Source organism: Phalangium opilio, unplaced genomic scaffold, assembly GCF_054372755.1.
Source record: "Phalangium opilio isolate 3A_F unplaced genomic scaffold, DU_Popi_V2 ptg000329l_1, whole genome shotgun sequence".
NCBI lineage: Eukaryota > Metazoa > Arthropoda > Arachnida > Opiliones > Phalangiidae > Phalangium > Phalangium opilio.
In genome coordinates, this window is record NW_028324226.1 from 3,148,114 (window position 1) to 3,170,338 (window position 22,225).

Genomic DNA, 22,225 nt, shown 5'->3' on the forward strand with positions numbered 1-22,225 from the left:
TCCTCTCCCGTAGTGGCTAGTTCCGGGCGCTTCTGTTTCAACTTTCGAGACCTATTTACGTTTTAATCATTAATTAAATAAATTATGATAACGCTACCACCGAGTATACAACTTTATTTATTTCCATTTCATTGGTATTATTTTATAACTTTTATAAACTTCGACAAAATCATTTACGCGCAACACTTATATAACATTCGTTTACTTATGATAACAAAAAAAAAAAAAAGAGAGAAAAAAGTACGACTGGCGCTGCCATCTATGGGTTGAAAGACAAACTAAAGCCTACTCACTCGAATTTTAACAAAGAGTAGGACTGTTGCCGCCATCTATGGGTAAATTAACTAAAGCCTAATCATTCGAATTTTAACAAAGAGTAGGACTGGTGCCGCCATCTATGGGTAAATTAACTAACTAAAGCCTAATCATTCGAATTTTAACAAAGAGTAGACTGGTGCTGCCATCTATGGGCGGATGAACGAACTAAAACAGGAAATTTAAACAAAAAAGGGTAGGACGTGTGCTGCCATCTATGGGTTGAATAACGAACTTAAAAGCGCGCCAATTTCAGAAAAACAAATTTTTCACCGTTTTTAACGCCATCTACAAAGCATAAGTTGTACCTTTTCACCACGAACACAAATAACACCGCTTTTTTTCGCGAATTTTAATTAGAGAAATCTTGAAAAAGTTTAGTATTTATCTCAGGTAAGCTCCCTTTCGAGTAGTTCTGGTAACTAGAAATGTTGAAATAATGACGTAATATAGCGATGGATGTAAATTTTAAAGGCATACAAGTGTTTATATGAAACCTAAGTTGATAATGAGGTTACCTATTTATTCTCAGTTTCCATAGACACGTACTGTACGTTTTTTGATCGCGAAAACACGACGCGTTTATAATAACCGTAACGCGATTATAGTATAATGTACTTGTAAGGACTATCTTATTTTATATGATATGCATTGCCAACCCCAAGTATCTTACAAACAAACATTCACTCGCAAAACATTCTTACATCTTACACGCAAAATGAAGTATTTTAAAAACACTCACCCCTCTTGCTAAATCTGAGCAATCTATTCCTGTTTTTGGGCACAAAATCCTCATCTTCACTGTCAGTAGCTGAAGGTGACAATTTACTTCGATGGTAACGAGTCCTTCTGGTATGGTCCTTGTACTTTCGAATAATCCTTCTGACTTTCTTCTTCCCAATACTAAATTCGACCCAAAACGTTAGTGGGCGTTGAAAGTTAACTTTATAAATAAATACCAAACTACCTATTCTTATTGTAATCCGAAACCACCCTTATTTTAGAATTCCATCCATCAAAATCAAGTTGAATGGAAAATAAAACTCCTCCATTACTTTGAGAGCCAAGGCCTAACGAAATACTGCGAGTAGGGGTCTTTTGCTTTCTTAGGCTTAGCGAACTTGACCTTGATTGGGCGGGTTTCTCTTCATTTAATATACTTTCATCACCTTGATTCGCGGTTTTAGTTAATTTATTAGTAAGTTCGATTGGAATTGAACACAATAACTCAATTTTTTCCAAATCCAATTCTTCAACTCTTTCATCGGAACCCGGCATTTTGACAGTTTGTTCTGTAAGCGCGCCGCGCGCTCTTTGTATTTTAAGAGGGGGAGGGGAAACCGCGGGAAATACTGCGTATCACGTGACGCGGACCGGCCTTTTTCCCGCGAAATTCAAAATCAAGTTTGCCACGTGCATTTTTTGAATTATAGGTCTAACTTTTGTCAGAAATACATATTTTATAATATATTAATAAGTTTTTTTCGTATATTATATATTTTTTTGATATATCTATTATCACTTTTAAAGATTGATAAAATTGTAACCTTTGGAATTGAATTTTTCCTAGAGATTAGGTCATTTCATATAAATGACCTTCATACAGTCTTTCTTAATTTTTCAGTACAGTTAGGCCTATTTTAACTACTTTTAACCTTTTTTAGTCTAAAAATTAAAGGAAAAAAATGGCATCAACTGACCTTTTTATTGGTATTGATGTTGGAAGTACAAGTGTCCGTTGCGCTGTGGTCTCTTCCACCGGAAAAATTCTCTCTACCTCCGTTCAGGGGATTAAAACATGGAACCCAGAATCAGATTTTTACCAACAATCCTCCGATAACATTTGGGAATCTGCTTGTAAAATAGTTAAAGTTGGTTGATTAATTAATTTATTATACAAAATAAAACAATTTTATAATAACACCAAAAAAATTGAAGGAGGCCATGGTTAACCATAACCCAAAACAAGTTAAAGGAATAGGATTTGACGCTACTTGTTCTCTGGTTGTGTTAGATGTTAATAGCAACCCGTTAAGCGTTAGTAAAAAGGGTAAAATAATTCTATTGGAAACGGAGACAATTACGAAAGTGTAAATTACAAATAAAATAGGTGAAAATGAGCAGAATATCATAGTTTGGATGGATCATCGCGCCAAGAAGGAAGCTGATTTTATTAATAGTTTAAAACTACCTAATCTCAAATTTGTTGGTGGAAATATATCACCGGAGATGCAACCACCAAAAATTATGTGGTTAAAAAAGGTATATTTCAGGGTTCGAATAAAAAAAACCCACTATAAAAAACCCAATTAATAAAACCAGAAGGGGGTAGATAATAGAAGAAGGATGACACTCTGTATCCTCTTAATGCTTTAGTTATGTAACGTCATTCTTCTCAGGCTCACCCTTTTAGTTTGCTTTCCCGCTCATCAAACTACAAATGGGCATCGCACCGTAAGGTGAATTCTATAGTTGTTTGGCACTAAATCCCCAACAATCATCCCACAAACCTTGATTGTTTTGACGTGGGACAAAAATGCGCAAGCGCGTCTTGACAAATATTTAAACGCTAATAGAGTAATGATGAGGGAACTATTTATCGCGTATGTCATTCGTTTTAGTAACCTTGCTCTAAATGATCCGATGTTGGGACGAGTGACGTTACACTTACCCCGCTTTGTGCTTGTACACTTCTCTCGAAGAGAAGTATTATATACTTCTGATAAAACCCAGAAAAACCCCCCAATAAAACTGAAAATTTATGAAACTAACATCTATCTCTAGAACTTAACTGAGAGATGGAATAATATTGGATCGCTAATGGATTTGCCAGACTTTTTAACATGGAAAGCTACCCAAAATGCAACGCGTTCCCTATGCTCTGTTGTGTGTAAATGGCTCTATTACGCAAATGAAAAAGAACAGGGTTGGGACGGAGAGATGTGGGAGAAAATTGGTTTGAGTGATTTAACTCGGAATAATTTCCAAAAAATTGGTAAATTATATCCTAATTAGGATTAAACCATAATTTAATTTAACTTAAACGATTCAAGGGGAAAGCGTCATGGCACCAGGTGAAATATGCGGAACACTAAGTCATAAAGCGGCGGAAGAAATGGGTTTAATAGAAGGAATTCCAATCTCATCATCTATGATAGATGCACATGCCGGAGGAATAGGTCAAAAATAGACCAAAAACCATAATATAATTAAAAATAATTTTTTTCATACCAAATAGGTGTTCTAGGTTGCCAGGCAGAAGGTATTTCCAACGATGTTTCCACACGTTTGGCCATAATCTGCGGTACTTCATCTTGCCACATGAAAGTGAGACTAAAAAAAATAATATTTAATTTCAAACTTTATAAATATTCAAATTAAAATTCTGGAGTTGGTAAACTATTTAGGTAAGTAAAGAAGCGATATTTGTACCTGGCATTTGGGGTCCTTATTATTCAGCAATGGTTCCTGGGTACTGGTTAAATGAAGCTGGACAAAGTGCAGCGGGATCATTGGTATATTGAAAGAAAAATTACCTATTAAAAAAAATATAGATCTAATCAATACGTTTCATAGTTGGATCATATAATATTCAATCATCCGGCATATGAAAAACTCAAAAATAGCGAAAAGTATGTAAATGAGTTTATAATTGAAGTTAAAGTACAGGTAACATAACACTATACCTTAAAAGAACGGCCTTTTTCTAAATATAAAAGGAATTAAATATTAAAGAAATAAATGATCTCTTATTACAAAATAATTAGTTTGCATTTAATTAGTCTTAAAAAAGTGGACCACTGCGCCATCCGCCATTGGTTTAGTGGTGTCTGCTAAATCGAACCACTTACCCCTACGGGATTGGTTGAATTCTCACAGACTGAGAGGTAGGGGGAAGTGGTTCGGTTTAGCAGAGGCCACTAAACACCAATGGCGAATAGCGAAGTCAAGGACTCAAGGACTACTGCGCCATCCGCCATTGGTTTAGTGGCGTCTGCTAAATCGAACCACTTAACCCTATAGGATTGGTTGAATACTCACAGGCTGAGAGGTATGGGTATGAGGTTCCATTTAGCAGACACCACTAAACACCAATGGCGGATGGCGAAGTCAAAGACTACTGCGCCATCCGCCATTGGTTTAGTGGCGTCTGCTAAATCGAACCACTTACCCCTACGGGATTGGTTGAATTCTCAGAGAGAGAGAGAGAGAGGTAGGGGGTAAGTGGTTCAATTTAGCAGACGCCACTAAACCGAACCACTTACCCCTACGGGATTGGTTGAATTCTCAGAGAGAGAGAGAGGTAGGGGGTAAGTGGTTCAATTTAGCAGACGCCACTAAACCGAACCACTTACCCCTACGGGATAGGTTGAATTCTCAGAGAGAGAGAGAGGTAGGGGGTAAGTGGTTCAATTTAGCAGACGCCACTAAACCGAACCACTTACCCCTACGGGATTGGTTGAATTCTCAGAGAGAGAGAGAGAGGTAGGGGTTAAGTGGTTCAATTTAGCAGACGCCACTAAACCGAACCACTTACCCCTACGGGATTGGTTGAATTCTCAGAGAGAGAAGTAGGGGGTAAGAGGTTCGGTTTAGCAGACGCCACTAAACCAATGTCGGATGGCGCAGTAGTCCTTGATTATTTTTAAGACTAATTAAATGCTAATTATTTTGTAATAAGAGATCATTTATTATTTCTGAATATTTAATTCCTTTTATATTTAGAAAAAGGCCGTTCTTTTAAGGTATAATGTAATGTTACCTGAACTTTTCCATTAACAGAAAAAAAGAAAAATGAAAGAATTAGTAAAGACAAAATGTTATTTCACAGATACATACAAGCGACATTAAACGATATCGCAATTGAAATGGCCAAGAAGAAACAAATACCATTGTCACATTTGACTTTGGATCTACACGTTTGGCCGGATTTCCATGGAAATCGTTCACCACTCGCTGATCCCACATTGAAAGGAATGGTATATTAATTAAACAGAAATATTTCAATTAGATCAGATATATTAAAAAAAAAACCCGAACACCAATTAAGATAATGGGACTAACTTTAACTGCGGATATCGAAGACCTGGTTCGAATATATTTAGCCACAGTCCAAGCTTTAGCCGTAAGTTTTCTCTATGTAGAATCATAAGTTTATAAGATATGTTCACCATAAGTTTGTCACTGGTTACAAACTGGAGCTTGTCATGAAGTGACGTATGTCAGATTCTCGTAAGGCGACGCATGGTGAGGCGCTCTCAAATGCTTGTACAGACTAAATAGGAAGATGGACTGCAAAAACGCGTGTAGTCAATTCACGCTTGTCGTTCTCGAACTAACTCGAGCTGTAAGTCTCTAGCATTACGAAGTGTCATACTTATGGAACATATCACTTATAAACTTATGATAGAATTTACGTTGTTTTTAAAAACTAAACTGTCAATGTTTCCCTACAATTAGTTTGGGACCAAAATGATAATAGAAGCTATGGAATCAAAAGGGCATAAAATCGAATCTCTTTTACTTTGCGGTGGTTTATCTAAAAATGAACTTTACGTTCAAATTCACGCTGATGTTACTGGGCTTCCAGTTATTTTATCGCAAGAACCCGAAGCGGTTCTTTTAGGATCAGCTATTTTAGGAGCCGCGGCAGCTAAACAGTTTCAAAGTTTAGAAAATGCCATGCTTTCTATGGGAGGGATTGGACAAGTAATTAAACCTAACGCGCAAGATAAAAGGTAAAAATCATTTCAAACAGAAGTACATAATACTTATCTTCGAGAGAAGTATACTACCACAAATCGGGGTAAGTGTAACGTCATTCTTCCCAACATTGGAAGGAACATTTGGAACAGGGTACTAAACCGAATCACGTTGTAACGGATAAATAGTTCCCCCTCATCATTACTCTATTAGCGCTTAACTATTTGCCAAGGCGCATGCATGCGCTTGTGGTCATTTTTGTCCCACGTCAAGACAATCAAGGTTTGTGGGTTGATTGCTGACTGGGGATTTAGTATACCAAACAGTTATAGAATTCACCCTAGCACGGTGCAATGCCCATCTGAACTTAGTTTGATGAGCGGGAGAGCAAACAAAAAGGGTGCGCATGGGAAGAATGACGTTACATAACTAAAGTATTAAGAGGATACAGAGTGTCATCCTTCTTCTATTATCCCCTTCTGTTTCAACTAGCAATACTATTAGAAACTACAAATTTCCATTTACAGCTATTACGAAGGAAAGTACAAAGTTTTCAGTAGTATGTTGGAATTACAGAGAAACAGTCAAACTATCATGTCACCTTTCCAGGGAGCCCACTCTTAAATTTAAATTCCTTATAGGAAAAATAGGAATTTTTTTCCGGAATTATAGGATTTTATAGGAGAAAAAAATGTGTTTTTATAGGAAAATATAGGACTAAAAATGCTCTAATATAATACAATTTTGGGCTTAAACTATGTAGAAAAATCCCAAAAAATCCCAAAAATAACAAATTGGATTTTACTTTGAAAACTCAGAAGAACTTAATTAAAATATAACATAATATAATATATAAAAAATCCTAAGCGAGCTCCGCAATTTCGGTGTCTATTCAAATGTCATCTCGATAAAAAAAAGCTAAATTTTGATAAATTTGATGCTAAACTATACGAAAACTTCGACTAAGTCAAAAATATAGGATATTATAGGACCTTTCATGAAATTATAGGATAATATAGGACTGCTTCAAAAATATAGGAATTTATAGGAAATATAGGACCGGTGGGCTCCCTGCCTTTCAAATAACATCAAAATAAATGAATAACCTGGTAATGCATTTAAATAAAATGAAGATATTTTTCTATGAAATTAGGCGTATTAAAATATAATTTAATAGCAGATTGAAAAAATTTAACAAAGGTTTCAGTTGTGTGTTATTTTGTTATAGTTTAGTACACAATACACATTTTTCGGTAAAGAGATCATTTGACACGCTGTTGTTGTAACCTGATAACATAATTAACTTCGATAGAGAGAGAGTGAACAATTTTGTGTGGAATATATTAATATTATATTACAGTAACATTCTATAATAAATTATTTAACTCGTTAGTTTACAGTATTTAAAATACAAGTTTAAATGCTTCATGTAAAGCTAAAATGTTTTTTTATTTTAAAAATTACAATAGTTTCAGTAAAAAATTCATGTGACTTTGTTTGATATTTTCAGTTCACGTATTTTTAATTTAAAATTTTCTGAGATAGAAAAGAGCTGAAGTAAGAAAGTGAGATGTATCGAGAGATTGTCTTAAAAGAACCACCCACGCGTTACACGCATTCCCGAGAGTAAATGTAACCAAACTGTGCACTATAGAGCTATTTCAGAGGGGGTAATGGCTACGTCACCAATGCTATTTGCCCATAGAGAAAAGCCTCATAAAATGGCCGCTCTACACTCAAAGGCAGGCCCAATTTTCGTAGCAGACGAAATTTTTCCCCCACTGAAATAGCTCTATTGTTCCATTAAAAAGTAAGTGACTACCGCAAAAAACACAAAGCCAAGTAGCATAAACAAGAGTTTTAGTAACCGGTTAGAGGAGGAACTAAACTCCAAAGGGATTAACTCCTGAAAAATGATATGTAAAAACGTCCCAGAAGCAACCCCTTGAACTACGGCAGAAATAAAATCTCCAGTTACTCCGGGAGCTCGACCCAAACCTAAACCGATAAACACTCCAATAGGCAAAGCCGATGAAAACAATACTGTGAATTTAACAATAGTAGTCAATGGTAACTTTAATTTCGCCGTGTTTAAACCAAGAGCTAATGCAACCAAACATTCGTGAACCAAAATTGCGATAAATAAATGGAGGGCTCTCTTAGTGGTAGTTTGCAAAGCAAGGGTAGTTCCTTCAAAAATAGCGTGAACACTGGTAGCCATAACTAATACAATGAAATTAACTCCGCTAGCTTGTTCAGTTAGGGCTATCATGTGATTGTGCTTAGTCTTTTTGACCTTAACAGTACCAGCAACGTTTTTAACTGGGTTAACATGGGTATGCGCGATGGGAGAAGGGGCCAAAGAGACCGCGGGTTTGTTTTCAATTGGATTGGTAGAGTCTGATGTAAAGTTTATTTCATCTTGTGAAGTGGAATTAGGAGACAAATTATCGAGTTCAAATTCATTCAACAAGCTTTTACGCTGTTCAAATTCTTGACTGTCGCTTAACGAGATATCGCTTAGTTTCAGTTTTTTGCAAGCTAAATAGAATTGGTGAAAGGAGAGGCAGAGAAAGTAGCCACCTACTATCACACACTCAGTTGTGGGGAACACAGTATCAATGTCCAATTTTCTAAATAATGTCTCAAACTTATTCCGGACATTTGGTAACAAACCCAAGAAAAATATCGCGATAAAAACACCCGCTGATGCGCAATTACAGCAGCTACAAACGAGCTCTTGAATAGTTCGTTTCTTCGTTTGGTGATTGTCAATTTTACCTCTTAACAGAAGTATGGGTATTAAGTAACTCAACGCGACAAAAATGAAAAGGCAGACAGCGAAAGTTAATTGTAACCCTAACATTGTTTTAATCTATATTAGTTACAGCGCAAAGTTTATGATTTTAAAGGTAAACACTTTCATTATTCAGAAAGAATCCCAGTGCAACTGCAACCTAAAACATCGGGATCAGCTGGGATTCTGGGAAATTATGGAACAAAGGCTTAATAATTTATAACGTACCAAGGCTTAAAAAACGAACAAACAAAGAAAGAAGAATCGAAGCGGGATTTGTTAAAAAAGAACCAACACGTAGGTATCATACTGTTTTTCATCTAATATAAAATCAAAAATAATGACAACTTACCAAAGACAATCAGAAATAATTTAAAAATTATTAAATGAAATATTACCGACGGAATAATACCAAATCAAAACAAAAACACTACCGCGAACATGGAGTAGTGACTGTCTGCTACCCGGGAGTTACAACCATAGAGATACATAGAGTCACTGTTGAATTCCCGCAATTGAGGCCGATTGTTGCTGACGTCACAGCATTTATGTATTTTACGTCATATGGGGAAAAAAAGGCCATGCGACACTCTGCGGCGGCGGCGGTAACTAAAATATATTTTTTTAATTTAATGCTGGAATATGATTGGTTAACTTATTTAAGTCATGCGCACCAGCGTCACGAACGAAAAATGCCGAGAGTGTAAAAAAAAATACAGTTTAATTAAGGCAAGCGCACACCTATCGTCATCGGACGGACCGCACGTATCGCACGCATCGGATTTTATTATTATTACCATTGTTTCAAATGAGAACGCGCTCATCTGTCCGCATCGTACGTATCGGAGGTCGGCAATGCCGACGAGGATTCCCGATAGGGGCATATAATCCGTATGGTCCGTACGGAGCTAAGACAAAAATCGCTTAACGAATGCTCAAATTATGTGTTGATGAAACATAAAATGGCACTCTTTTAAGATTAGGAAAACTTTCTAGGTTTACCACATTATTCCAAGTGAAAGGTGTTTCCGGTTAGTAATTTAACAACTATAGCCATTATGGTAAACCTAGTTTGAAATTTTGCGCATTTTGAAAATTCCCGAGTATTCCGCCGCGCATGCTCAATTGCTCATACGCGCGTTCGGAATTTCGGAAATCCGAATGCTCCGAATTTTGGCTGCGTTCAGCAGAGCTCACCAAGCAAGACAGCGGATTTTGGGAAACTTTTACCGGTGAGCTCTGTCGTCATAATGACGTCATAGCTTGCTGAACGCTTTTTCTAAGTCATCGGTGTTTTAAAAATGACGGTAGCGCAATAAAGCGTTCAAGGTACCAAGGCTAACAAAACTTGTATGAAAACCTATTTATAGAGATAAATTAGAACAACTTAATAATTAAAATTAGAAAGACTAACATATCTATTAAAATTCTCGCGTGATCAGCTAGTTTCACGGCAATTAAATAGGTAGTCCCACCAGAATCTGCAAGAGCTATTTGTAATAATTTCTCCATGTTTTTTCACAAAGCTGAGAACTACGCGTTTTACGTCACGCGATCCAAAAAACCGACTATATTCTTTGGTGACCGCGCTGGCTCAGCGCTGAGCAGCGTGACGTCAAAGTCCAAAAACAAAATCCGTTCAGTAGGACACAGCTAAAAGCGTTGACTCAGCGCTGAGTCCGCTGAGCTCTGCTGAACGCGGCCTTAGTGTGCGCAGTTGAAGAAAATTATCCGATGCGTGCGATCCGTGCGGTCCGTCCGATGACGTTAGGTGTGCGCTAGCCTTTATACGGTAGGGCATTATTATTTACTTTTTCAAGTAAATTAAATTATTAATGTTCAAGATAAAAGAAAATAAATGGTAAGCAACTTTAATAGATTTTCTCCTTAAAGAGAGAGAGAGAAATATATAATTTATTATAAAGCAAAATCAACTCTTTTCAAGTTAGGGCTACTGCCCTTGTCAAAGGCTTAACTACTTGGTAAATTTGTAAGGTAGGTTTTTCCTTAGAGTTTCTCTATTAATTTCGTTGTAAATGTTTTTAGTAGTTTTTGTGTTGACGAAAAGTAAAATAAATCGTATCAATTCGTTTTATCAAAGCGTTGAGATGATACCATCATGCTGGGAGCGTAGTTACATCATCAACCGATGACAACATCGATAAATCAGTATCAATGAGCTACTCGTCTCCAATACACCGATACCCTCAGAATTCCCATTTCAAATAGTATTAACAAAGCTGGTCTTTTTAAATATTCTTAAAGGTATTTACTTCTTGGCAACAACAATTTCGTGGTTAAAGAAAGACAATTATCTGGGATTTATAAAGACGTTATTGGGAGATATTGGATCGTGACTCGTGATTGCAATGTAATGTGTCTTTGTGTTAAATTTTTAAACTCTTTATTCAATCGTTATGTACACTTTTCAACTGGATTCATTAAATCTTTTCATTAAAAAAAAACGAAATAATTGTGTCATCATTAACTAATTGTCCTCTAGCGTGAATCTCACTATCGTTAGCCTTGATAAACTGGTCTTAATTTTCCAGATTGTGACGTTCTTCAAAGTTTGTTCTTTTTACCAGTAGTGTTGTGTTTTCTTATTGATTTATTTACCGAAATTCTACATTTTAATAAACCTATTATAGGAATGAGTTAAGAGTATTTAGGCCTACCAAAGTTGTTTTAAGAGTATTAGTTGATTATTCTCGATGAGCACTACTCTATCAGAATATTCTTTGTGATTAAATGACTGAGTCCAAAGATTCTTGTCCGAAGCAGCGTGACAGCTAGTCATTTAACATATATTATCCGAGTATTTTTATCAAAATAAGTGTTTTAATCTAGTGTTTATACAACTACTTGGTAATTGTCTGGATTGGTAAAAATTGTTAGAGTATACTAGTATAGATGATAAAGGTACTCAATATTAGTTTCTATCTAAACATTTGTGTCAAGTTTTATATTGTTCCTTTAACATTTGGCCAAAGAAAATTCATCATTCAATTTATTTTATCATACTAATTTTACATACGTATATCAGCTTTTGTGTGTGTCTGTTTTATTGTAAGCCGTTAACTTAACTCTCGTATTATTCACTTTTACTATTCGGTCTACACAAGTCTCAAGTAGCCTTTCTGTGCCAATGCAAAACAAGTAAATAACCACAAACAGGCTTGCCTCTCTGGTTTATGGTAGGCCTCACATAGTTATTGTTCCAAGTAAAAATTACACAAATCCAATATGAATACCACTTACAAGGTACAAGTTCAACAGCTTCATGGTAGCGAGTCATTTACAGTATAGTCCTTTCTTTAAAAGTAGTAATAAGAGTAAAATATCGATACCTGGGATATGAAATTAGCCCTCAGGCTTCTAAGTACGAGTCGAAATAAATAAATTATATAATTATTTTATGTATATCACCATACATTAAGAAACCTCATGCTCGCAAAGTGTAATTATTTATGAATCTACTTCACCTGTCTGGTATATGCCAAATTCCCGCTTTTATTTAATTGAAATTTACATAAATAAATAGCAAATGCATTTATATCTTAATAAAACCTAACTTTCTGAACATAATTTGTCTATTTTTATGCCTTCTCTTTTAAAAATACAGAAAATGTAACAGAAATAAATAGCAAATGCTTTTTTATCTTAATAAAACCTAACTTTCTGAATATAATTTGTCTATTTTTATGCCATCTCTTTTAAAAATACAGAAAATGCAACATAAATTTACCGCCTTTTTGGAATTATTTTGATTTTTAGTTTCTCCGTCCGCCGCTAGGTGGCCAACGTCTTGTTTTTCCCCATAGCATATAAAATGGGTAAATAGCGTAAAATCGGCATCCAAAAAGCGCGTGTTTCTCTTCCGATAAGTGTGTCTAGGTTATTAATAGTATTCTAATGTCTATGGTTACAACAGCCGGTACTTCATTTTACATAGAGTAGTTTTACTGGAGTGGAAAGTGAAGTTTACTTAAATAGTTCAAAAATTGCCTTAGCTAGTAAAGATTTGTTTATATAACGCGGGAAAATATTAATTTTCGATCAGGAAGAGAATATAATAATTAGCCTGAGGAATTTGTAAACCCAAACAGCAGTAATAAATAAATTAAACGTAAGCTTTGAGTCAGTGTGCAGCAGGAACAACATTTCTACAGGGGCTCGTAGAAAATACACTGAAATTCGAAACCCTAAATGTAGGCTTTTTAGTTAGTGTGCAACAGGAACAACATTTCTACAGGGGCTCGTAGAAAATACATAGAAATTCGAAACCATAAATATAGGCTTATCCTTGAACATACGTGCTTGGCGGAAAAAACATTCCTTGAGGGGGAACGCAGAGACTCAGAGAGATTACCAGGGATGAGATTACCCTAGCAGACGATTCAAGTGAAAAATAAGCGAAAGTTAATTGTATTTTAATTTTTTAAATAATTACTAATTAGTATTTCAAATTACAATAATGGAAGACGACTTAGAAGAGATGAGGCAGCTACGAAATAAAATGCAAGGTAATTATACCATAATAATTTAAATTTAAGCATTATTTTAGAAACTTGATTGGCGATTTTCATCACTAAGCCTTGGTTTGAAGATATTAAACTTAAGTATAATTTTTTCGTGTATTATTTATTCAGCCAAAAAGTTTCAAAAATTGTATAAAAATTTGCAACCCACTGAACCAGTGGTTGTACCAGAAGAAAAAGTTAATGATCCAGAAATAGCTGAAATGTCAAAAATGATGGGATTCTCAGGATTTGGTACGCAATGCATGCTAGCCTACCTTGTCTATGTTGCGGAGTTGTCTGTTTAGTGACTATCCCTTGTAAATTTGAATTATTAACGCAACATATTTTATTAGGAAAAAAAGCCAGAACATTTGATTTAGAGGCTCTGATTGAGCAAACTCGTAGAACTGCCAAGGAACTATGTGCTAATAGTGAAGCTAATGAGGCACCTTCTACTAGCAATGACAAGGAAGAACAATCTAATCAAGCAAAGGATAGTGATGATTCAGATGATGAAATTGGACCTCCGCTGCCACCTTCAATGCAAGAAAAAACTGGTAATGATAAAGAAACTGAAGAAGACGAGGATGAGGAAGATGATGACAAAGATGATGATGAAATCATAACGGTAAATAATAATACTCTTTAGATTGTGGACAATAGATACATTTTTTCAATTCAAAAATAGGATAGATACAAAGTTATACCCGCCAGTCATGAAGTTTTACTTCATCATGGTGATAAAAACGTAAGATATCTTGGATTGAACCAATAGGCGAGGGGGTAGACACTTGAGAACTCAGGCTTTGAACTCAATGTACTGTCAAAGCTCAACTCTGAGTTCCGATGGCTTTAAACTCAATGCTCTGTCAAAGCTGAACTCTTTTGAACTCAGGTGTACTCAGAGATCCAGAGCGTCTACCCCCTCGCCAATAGGCAAGCTTATAAAATGGCTATTTATTATAGGTTTCAGCCTTGGCATTGGATCCCAATGGAGCCAGATTAGTCACTGGAGGATATGACTTTGATGTTCGTTTCTGGGATTTCACTGGAATGGATAATTCAATGCAATCCTTTCGTTGTCTACGTCCTTGTGACTGGTATACTTATAACTTGAGACTTTAACACTGTTAATCAAGTATTAATTGATATTATATTTTCACTTTTTTAGCCATCCAATATTAAACTTGGAATACGGAGCAACTGGCGATCACATCTTAGTTGTAGCTGGCAATTCTCAAGCCAAAGTTTTGGATAGAGACGGGTTTGAAGTCTCGGAATGTAGCAAAGGGGATCAGTACATTACTGATATGGCTAGAACAAAGGTATTATTATAATAATAATATAGAGTTACTAAGATGCCCTTTGAACTTTGAAATATCCTTTCAGGGTCATGTAGCTATGTTAAATGATGGATGTTGGCACCCTAAAGAAAAAACAGAATTTATGACCTGTTCCAATGACGGGTTAGTAACCCCCCCCCTCCCCCCCCCAGTACTTTAGCCAAATTTGGTTTTATCTGACAATTTAACTCAAATTTGTTATAGAACTGTACGAATTTGGAAAGTGAAGGATCCAAAATGTCAGAAATATACCATCAAACCTCGTCAACAGGGAGGTTTAAGAGCCATTCCCACAACTTGCCGATACAGTAGGGATGGAAATTTAGTTGCTGCTGGTTGCCAGGATGGTTCAGTTCAAATGTGGGACCACAGGAAAAATTTTGTAGGCTATTTTTAATTTAATGGATTTATTAATTTAAATTGAAAATTTTTTAATCTTGTTTTTGTTCGTGTTCTTTAAGGTTAGCACATCATTACTCATTAGAAACGCACATCAAAATGGAAGTGACATTTCTTCGGTCGCTTTCTCATATGATGGGAAAGAATTAGCAACCAGAAGCTGTAAGGAACTATTAACTACAACTAGAGATTGTTTACTTTGGGCCAAACTAACCTAAAACAATTTTAGGCGACGATACTATGAAACTTTGGGATCTGAGACAATCCAAAGCTCCCGTTAACGTTGCAAAAGACTTATTCAACCTTTTACCCATGACGGACTGTATGTTTAGCCCCGATGATAAAATTGTTTTTACTGGTGTGTCAATGAAGAAGGGTCAAAAAAGTGGGAAGCTCGTTTTCTTCGACAAAAACACCTTCAATTTAACAGATGAAATTGAAATTCCAGGAGCAGTTGAGTAACTTAACGTTACTTTTTGCTTTTTAAGATTTACTGAATAGTTTTTATTTATAATTAGAGCCCTATTCGCTCAACATGGCATCCAAAACTGAACCAGATTCTTGTTGGAACATCGACAGGCAATGTCAAGGTTTATTATAATCCCCAACTTAGTGAAAGGGGAGCCAAACTCTGCGTTGTCAAGACCAAGAAGAGGGTGAAGGAAGTTGAGATGATCGCGACGCAGCAAATTATCACTCGTAAGTTTTAAAATTTAGAAATCAATGAGTGTTTCTGTTTAAGTAAGTCAAGGCTAAGAACCCTTGGCCCTTTACATTGAGTGAATTTTCAATTTAACGGAGTTAAAACCACGTTTCAGCTCATGCTCTTCCAATGTTCCGAGAGGACAGACCTCGTAGCATCAGAAAACAACAAGAAAAGGATCGTAAAGATCCTGTCAAATCTAGGAGACCAGATTTACCCGTCACTGGACCAGGTCAAGGAGGAAGATTGGCTTCCGCTGGAAATACCCTTTCCTCTTACATTGTACGAAACTTGGGACTCAAAAAGAAGGTGGATGATAATGTGGACCCGAGAGAGGCAATTCTAAAATTCGCTAAAGATGCCGCGGAAAACCCTTATTGGGTTACACCCGCTTATAAACAAACTCAACCGCACGCCATATTCCAACCTCAAGATGGAGAGGAAGAGGAACCAGCGTCAAAAAAGAAGAAAATGCCAGTTTAATTTTGTACAAATGTACTTTTTTTAATTTGTAACATAAATATTTATAATTAAGATTTTTTTGTTGTAAATATATCATAAACTAGTTGTTGTTACGCAAAACGCAATTACAGGGGTTTGATTTAGTTTCTTTTCGGAAGGCTTTTAAAATTAACTTCAGTTCCAGGTGTACCAGCCACATCCTGAAGTATTTTACATAAAGATTTTACAAAGGTTTCAAATGAAAAATTAGCTTTAACACGATTGTGCCCTTCGCTGCCCATTTCACGGGCTAAACTACGATCTAAAAGTAATTTCCTCATGGCTTTAGAGAAATCTTCTGGATTAGGTTGGCATAAAAATCCAGTTTCGTTATCGACTACAGTTTCCAATGGTCCGCCACTGTTAGCTGCAATTACTGGCCGGTTCATGTACATCGCTTCTAAGGGAACAATTCCAAAATGTTCGTTTTCAGGAGTGTAAATGACAGCTGTACAACTATGAAGTAAAAGTTGTTTATCGTTGTCTGATGGGGATCTTAAGAATGTTACGTAATTTTCAATGCCCAAAGCGGTTGCTAATGACGTTAGTTCTTTCTCGTATTCTATGTTTTCAAGAACTCTGTTGTCATAGCCACCAGCTATGATTAAATGTACGTCTTCTCTTAATGAGTATTCGATGGAATCAAATAGTTTTCCTGAAATTTGTTCAAGTTTTTTTAGTTTTTTAGTTTTAGGATGAGTTAGTTCTTCTTGACGTCGTGATTTCTTACTCAAGGCATGAATTGCTAACGACAAATTTTTCTTTCTTTCATATCTGTTGATTGAAAGGAAAACAGTTCGAACAGATCTAAGATTGAACTGGCTAAAATCGCCCTGTAGAGGTTTATCAAACGCCGAGAAGTTTAAACTGGGGTATAAAACTTGAATTTCCGTTTTTTGAAGACGTTTGAATGTTTTCCTAAAAACTCCGGCTAAAATTATAAAATTTGAAGTGTCTTATTATTGTCTTCGAAAGAACGTGCCGTTGAAGTGAAACATTCTTGCTACCAAAGGTTAATAGATAAAAACAGAAAGTGTACTTCGTAGAAGCATGTGCGCGCTGTGTAATATGAGAAACCCCCCTTTACTTCTCAGAATAGTGTCGACCCCCTCTGCGTATGATTACCTTCACTACTGTAGCACAGGAAACACGCGTTAATAGGCTTAGTTAATATAGTCTGCTACCACGAATTTTCTCGTGACGTCACACCCTCCTATCTCTTACCTCGGTTTTGGCGACCATATTGGAAGTCGTCAGCTTAAGCCATACAATTTAGACCCCCAATATTGACGTCATGTTCCCGTAGCTCCTCCCTTCTCAGTACCACTCTATAGACTAGTGTGTTAAAGTGGGGGTGTAGACTGTGTCCCTCCCTCTAGGCGCGCTCTTGTAAGAGGGGATACTTTACACACCCAGTAGGGGATGAAACAGAGCTAAGAGATAGAAGGGTATGACGTTTGCATACTGACACTACTCTAAAGTAGCCAATGCTAGCTCTAGTAGAATTAACGTTTGGATCTACTATTTTCTGTAAACTTTTGACATAAAAAATGCTCTTCTCCGATTGGTTGGTTCGTGTAGAGGTTGAGAGGAAGGTCGTTTGCTTCTCATTTTACATGGCGTCTATATCCAAAGACTGGGAACAGTGAACAAAGTACACTTTTGTATTTATCTATGAACTTTTGTTGCTATGCAGGAATGCTTCACTAAATGCGGATTTTTTTACCAGTGAAGTAGCTATTTACTAAAACAGCGTCAGCCATTCCAGTGGTCTTTTCTTCCAAGTAATCTAAAGGAGCTCGATAAATTTTCTTGAAAATGCTCTCCCGCTTCGTTAATAACTGATCAGGGAAATGGCAGTAGAATATGATTTTTGCTCGGTGCCATTTGAGAATTGGAATGCACGCGGATATTTGGTCGCAAATAACAACGTCCGGGTCTAAATTACTCTTGAAAACTAAAAACCAGGCTGCAACAATCATCCTTAAGTATGCGCATAATGCGGCGCACTTCCCAAATATATTTCTGGGAAGTTTCGAACCGACGACAGTGACGTCAAGGGTCCCGTTTTTCGTCTCTTCAAAGCAATGATTGGCATCATGGTGATTGGTAATGATGTGAACTGAATGGTTTTGCGATTTAAGAGCCACTGCAGCGTCAATAATAAGTCTTTCCGCTCCTCCTATTCCCAAATCAGGGTGTAAAAATACAATCTTCATGTTGTTCACCGTTGCTTTTTATCTGAAATTAATAAGACCCACAATTACAGCAGAATTTTAATCAATAATTAAGTTTAAATTTTAAATACCTTTTCTATTTAACCTATATATTAATTTTCGCAATTATGCAACTTCCTTACCTTGACATCTTTGACGTAATATTACAAACTCTAGTTCAAACGAGAGACTACGTGAAGCGTTGCCTACGTTAATCAAGGCCTGTGCGCGGTAGTTTCGAAGGAGGCGACTTTTTATTTTCTAACTATTTTACCGCGAGTTTTCATTCATAGCTGGACCAAAACGCGCGCGAAAATGAGTATTTAAATTTCCAAGCGTGAGTAAATGAACATTTCAAATTCCAAGCGCGAGAAAATTAACATTTCAAATTTCTTAAAGGGAGGGTGAAGTGGAAAATCGAGTGATTTTTTTTATCGATTCTTCTTCTAATTATAAGACCAGTCTGCACAGTGAAACCAGGGAGGAAGTAAGGAGAGTTGACTCCGGTAGTTTCCGTAAACGTCCGGTAGAGGCATGACAGAAGCGTTGCAGAAGCTAGTGCTTCTAGCGGCCTCTAGTTCTCATACGGAACATAATTAGATGCACGGGGGGCAAGGGACTAGTTTCCCCAATGTTAATATCCCCCAGTTTTTCCGTACGAAAAAAAGGGGGCGCCACGGTCGCGTTTCGAAAATCGGGCAATATAGCCAAAGCTAGAGTCGGCTATCCTTGTTTCATCCATGGTGAAACATTCAGGAAATATCTCCGAATGATTTTAAAATTCAAATTAGGTTCCGATTTTAAGAATAATTTGATGTATCCCCCTCCGACCAATCGCGTAACGTCCTGCCTTTTTATTAATAAAATTCTCGTGGCACGCTCAGTGTCGAATGAAATTTATCGCGAGATTTGATAAAATTTGCGCGCGATGTGACAATCGTGGCGCGAGACACTGAGCGTGTCACGAGAATTTTATTAATAAAAAGGCAGGACGTTACGCGAGTGGTCGGAGGGGGATACTTCAAATTATTCTTAAAATCGGAACCTAATTTGAATTTTAAAATCATTCGGAGATATTTCCTGAATGTTTCACTATGCAGACTGGTCTTATAATTAGAAGAAGAATCGATAAAAAATCACTTGGTTTTCCACTTCACTCTCCCTTTAAGTCCAGCTAATAGCGCTCTCAGGTGAGAGAATTTGGAAACTTAAATTGCCAAACGAAAAATAGAAATCGGCGCCGCGCACAGGCCTTGATCAGCGTAGACAACGCGTGAAGTTGAGTCTCAATCTGCCACCATGGAGTAATATTTTAGGATATCTAGCTTTAATATGAGGAGTTTCTAAGGAAACGTATCCCTTAAAACTACTCCATTTAAAATGTCAATGGAACATGGCGGCATTTCCTTGATTTTAGCCAATCATCATCCTGTAAGTGAGTTGCAACTTTTAAAACTTCCGTCGATGCTAGCCAATGATCGTAGCCCAAATATTTCTGAATTTTAAAGATGGCTACCACCGTTGTATGAGTCACGATTTTTGAGTACTCTCGCGAAAATATATATAACAGTAACTTATCGGGTAATTTTTTTCTATAATCTCCAAGTAATTAATAAAAATGGCAGAAGCGGATATGATGTCGCCTTTGGAACCTTCCTTGAAGAATATCTTGGACCAGAAATCTCTGAAATGGGTCTTCGTCGGTGGCAAAGGTGGTGTCGGTAAGACTACTTGTAGCTGCAGTTTAGCCGTCCAACTGTCTTATGTTAGGGAATCGGTCCTGATAATTTCCACGGACCCCGCGCATAACATTTCAGACGCTTTCGATCAAAAATTTTCGAAAGTGCCTACTTTAGTCAAGGGTTTTAAGAACCTTTACGCGATGGAAGTGGATCCTAACTTGGGGGTCTCGGAACTACCTGACGAGTACTTTGAAGAGAGTGACCCAATGAGAATGAGTAAAAGTATGATGCAGGAAATATTAGGGGCCTTTCCCGGTATTGACGAAGCAATGAGCTACGCTGAAGTCATGAAACTGGTTAAAAGCATGAATTTCTCTGTGGTTATTTTTGATACTGCACCTACCGGTCATACGCTAAGACTCTTGTCTTTTCCGCAAGTTGTTGAGAAGGGCCTGGGTAAAATCCTTAGATTGAAAAGTCACCTGAGTCCATTTATATCGCAAATCGCTTCCTTAATGGGTCTGCAGGATATATCCGTCGATACCATGACTTCCAAAGTGGAAGAAATGTTGCCAGTGATTCGTCAAGTGAACGAACAATTTAGGGACCCTGATCAAACTACATTTGTGTGCATATGCATCGCAGAGTTCTTGTCGTTGTACGAAACAGAACGGTTGGTTCAGGAGCTAACCAAGTGTGGCATAGACACTCATAACATTGTAGTCAATCAATTGCTATTTATGAATTCGGGCAACAAAACTTGTACCATGTGTGAAGCCCGTTTTAGACTCCAAGATAAATATTTGGACCAAATTAACGATCTTTACGAAGATTTTCACATTGTAAAGTTACCTCTCTTGAACAGAGAAGTCAGGGGGTCGGAACAGGTTAAAGAGTTTTCCAAAAATTTGATAGTGCCCTATGCGGAAAAGGTTTAACTCTTTTTAGCGAATATAGTTTTTTCTTGCAAATCTCAAAATATTTCATAGGGAAAGGGCATGTTTAATTTAATATTAAATACTAAAAAGAATCTTTTGTCTAACCGAAAAGAAATTATAATTCACAGCAACAATGTTTATAAATGTTGCAAACGAAGCCTTTTCTTGATTTCTCTAAACCATTGTTGGAAGGAGTAACGCTTAATCTGTTACTGATCTTGTAATTTATGGAACAACAAATTATTATATTGCCTTGATTTATTAAACTCTGAATTTAGCGTTTGCTATATGATTTGTTCTTTATTATTCACTTAAGATAATAGATGCAAACAAGAATACATACAGGAATCATTTGCCCCCATATTTTTTATGTTAATTTCTAAGCGGGTTTTATGGGCTTTGCTTGAGTACTATCCGTAATTCTGACGTCCTTGGTTGGTGGCAACGCTAGGTCATGCGCGCGCAAGGTGCAACGCGCATTGACATACATTATTCGCGAGGTAAAATTCGTCATAAGTAATAATTAGTCTAGCTCCTCCCACAAAATCCGCCTAGATAACTTGAGAAAATGGCTACACAATGATTCCTATTAGTTGATTGTATTCCTGGTGCAAACTTTAATAAAATATCACTTGGGAAGGGGAATACTTAGCTTTCATTGTGTATTTTCTTGATACCAAAACGCCTTTATGTCAGTACTTTCACAATCTGACAACTGACAATTCATTCTTAGCAGAAAGCAGAATTACCACACCATCTATGGTTCTGTTGTTTTTTTACATAATATAATAAATTTATTTATAAGCTCCTATATTTATGTAATTCTCCCGGTAATTTCCAAACATTACATATTTTCCAGTATTTCATTGAGAGCTTTCGTATAATTTCGCTAAAGGATTTTAAGCAATTCCTTGGATACCTTGGTCTATCCATAAGTTTATCATGCCTCTAAGTAGAGATATGGTTGCTACTCCTATGGCAATAGTATTTGTCTGGCTCCCTTTAATGAAGCCCTATACTCTCTCCGTATCATTTATCACCTCAACTTCAATACAAAATTGTACTGCCTAGCGTAGCGTTTCTTTTATTCCTTTTAGAATGTTTC

The 22,225-nt window shown here is 36.6% G+C and overlaps 6 protein-coding genes and 1 long non-coding RNA gene across 10 annotated transcripts in view; 4 read left to right on the forward strand and 3 right to left on the reverse strand.

The window, feature by feature from the left end:
• Positions 1–1,593, reverse strand: part of LOC149610321 (low-density lipoprotein receptor-like) — a 62,543-nt gene extending 60,950 nt beyond the window's left edge. Inside the window, exons 1-2 of the mRNA XM_089859534.1 lie at positions 1,283–1,593; positions 1,058–1,218 (exon numbers count right to left, since the gene is read on the reverse strand). Coding sequence (XP_089715660.1) covers positions 1,058–1,218; positions 1,283–1,593 — 472 coding nt within the window. The remainder of the gene's footprint in view (positions 1–1,057; positions 1,219–1,282) is intronic.
• LOC149610323 (FGGY carbohydrate kinase domain-containing protein) lies at positions 613–7,210 on the forward strand. 2 transcript variants are annotated; one of them, XM_089859045.1, is made up of 14 exons: positions 613–708; positions 1,980–2,186; positions 2,254–2,365; positions 2,426–2,577; positions 3,100–3,310; positions 3,369–3,494; positions 3,554–3,642; positions 3,723–3,830; positions 3,892–3,947; positions 5,147–5,294; positions 5,366–5,440; positions 5,776–6,053; positions 6,546–6,619; positions 7,094–7,210. In XM_089859045.1, exons 2-14 carry the CDS (start codon positions 2,001–2,003, stop codon positions 7,102–7,104), a joined length of 1,626 nt encoding a protein of 541 aa, XP_089715171.1. In that variant the 5' UTR covers positions 613–708; positions 1,980–2,000; the 3' UTR covers positions 7,105–7,210. The 2 variants fall into 2 exon arrangements, with proteins under 2 accessions (XP_089715171.1, XP_089715170.1); XM_089859044.1 differs by lacking the exon at positions 7,094–7,210 and having other exon boundaries at positions 6,546–7,086.
• Positions 7,168–9,266, reverse strand: LOC149610324 (zinc transporter ZIP3-like). The gene is made up of 2 exons (XM_089859046.1): positions 9,168–9,266; positions 7,168–9,001 (listed from the first exon to the last, which is right to left on the reverse strand). The coding sequence occupies exon 2, from the start codon at positions 8,882–8,884 to the stop codon at positions 7,811–7,813; it is 1,074 nt and encodes a 357-aa protein (XP_089715172.1). The 5' UTR covers positions 8,885–9,001; positions 9,168–9,266; the 3' UTR covers positions 7,168–7,810.
• A 1,322-nt stretch (positions 9,267–10,588) lies between these two features.
• LOC149610325 (uncharacterized) lies at positions 10,589–11,288 on the forward strand. 2 transcript variants are annotated; one of them, XR_016376571.1, is made up of 2 exons: positions 10,589–10,676; positions 10,741–11,288. It is a non-coding gene; the product is annotated as an uncharacterized LOC149610325 (long non-coding RNA). The 2 variants fall into 2 exon arrangements; XR_016376572.1 differs by having other exon boundaries at positions 10,603–10,676; positions 10,761–11,288.
• A 1,912-nt stretch (positions 11,289–13,200) lies between these two features.
• LOC149610326 (WD repeat-containing protein 70) lies at positions 13,201–16,370 on the forward strand. The gene is made up of 12 exons (XM_089859638.1): positions 13,201–13,341; positions 13,468–13,590; positions 13,692–13,966; positions 14,027–14,086; positions 14,305–14,438; positions 14,510–14,663; positions 14,728–14,804; positions 14,886–15,063; positions 15,143–15,242; positions 15,310–15,533; positions 15,599–15,779; positions 15,899–16,370. Exons 1-12 carry the CDS (start codon positions 13,293–13,295, stop codon positions 16,264–16,266), a joined length of 1,923 nt encoding a protein of 640 aa, XP_089715764.1. The 5' UTR covers positions 13,201–13,292; the 3' UTR covers positions 16,267–16,370.
• Alg2 (alpha-1,3/1,6-mannosyltransferase Alg2) lies at positions 16,262–18,751 on the reverse strand. 2 transcript variants are annotated; one of them, XM_089859639.1, is made up of 4 exons: positions 18,644–18,751; positions 18,011–18,525; positions 17,015–17,215; positions 16,262–16,939 (listed from the first exon to the last, which is right to left on the reverse strand). In XM_089859639.1, exons 2-4 carry the CDS (start codon positions 18,501–18,503, stop codon positions 16,386–16,388), a joined length of 1,248 nt encoding a protein of 415 aa, XP_089715765.1. In that variant the 5' UTR covers positions 18,504–18,525; positions 18,644–18,751; the 3' UTR covers positions 16,262–16,385. The 2 variants fall into 2 exon arrangements, with proteins under 2 accessions (XP_089715765.1, XP_089715766.1); XM_089859640.1 differs by having other exon boundaries at positions 18,593–18,671.
• A 1,248-nt stretch (positions 18,752–19,999) lies between these two features.
• Positions 20,000–21,407, forward strand: LOC149610328 (ATPase ASNA1 homolog). Its single transcript, XM_089858727.1, has one exon. The coding sequence runs from the start codon at positions 20,119–20,121 to the stop codon at positions 21,118–21,120; it is 1,002 nt and encodes a 333-aa protein (XP_089714853.1). The 5' UTR covers positions 20,000–20,118; the 3' UTR covers positions 21,121–21,407.
• Positions 21,408–22,225: the final 818 nt, after the last annotated feature.

Excerpts from the sequence above, each read along its gene's own strand:
- LOC149610324 (XM_089859046.1), bottom strand. The coding sequence starts at position 8,884 with ATGTTAGGGTTACAATTAACTTTCGCTGTCTGCCTTTTCATTTTTGTC.
- LOC149610328 (XM_089858727.1), top strand. The coding sequence starts at position 20,119 with ATGGCAGAAGCGGATATGATGTCGCCTTTGGAACCTTCCTTGAAGAAT.
- LOC149610326 (XM_089859638.1), top strand. The coding sequence starts at position 13,293 with ATGGAAGACGACTTAGAAGAGATGAGGCAGCTACGAAATAAAATGCAA. Across the intron at positions 14,805-14,885 it reads ATGACCTGTTCCAATGACGG|AACTGTACGAATTTGGAAAG; the intron begins GTTAGTAACCCC and ends AATTTGTTATAG. Across the intron at positions 15,064-15,142 it reads GGGACCACAGGAAAAATTTT|GTTAGCACATCATTACTCAT; the intron begins GTAGGCTATTTT and ends GTGTTCTTTAAG.
- LOC149610323 (XM_089859044.1), top strand. The coding sequence starts at position 2,001 with ATGGCATCAACTGACCTTTTTATTGGTATTGATGTTGGAAGTACAAGT. Across the intron at positions 3,495-3,553 it reads TGCACATGCCGGAGGAATAG|GTGTTCTAGGTTGCCAGGCA; the intron begins GTCAAAAATAGA and ends CATACCAAATAG. Across the intron at positions 3,643-3,722 it reads CTTCATCTTGCCACATGAAA|GTAAGTAAAGAAGCGATATT; the intron begins GTGAGACTAAAA and ends TAAACTATTTAG.
- Alg2 (XM_089859639.1), bottom strand. The coding sequence starts at position 18,503 with ATGAAGATTGTATTTTTACACCCTGATTTGGGAATAGGAGGAGCGGAA. Across the intron at positions 17,216-18,010 it reads AGTAAATAGCTACTTCACTG|CCGGAGTTTTTAGGAAAACA; the intron begins GTAAAAAAATCC and ends TTATAATTTTAG. Across the intron at positions 16,940-17,014 it reads GTTAGCAATTCATGCCTTGA|GAAAACTATTTGATTCCATC; the intron begins GTAAGAAATCAC and ends AACAAATTTCAG.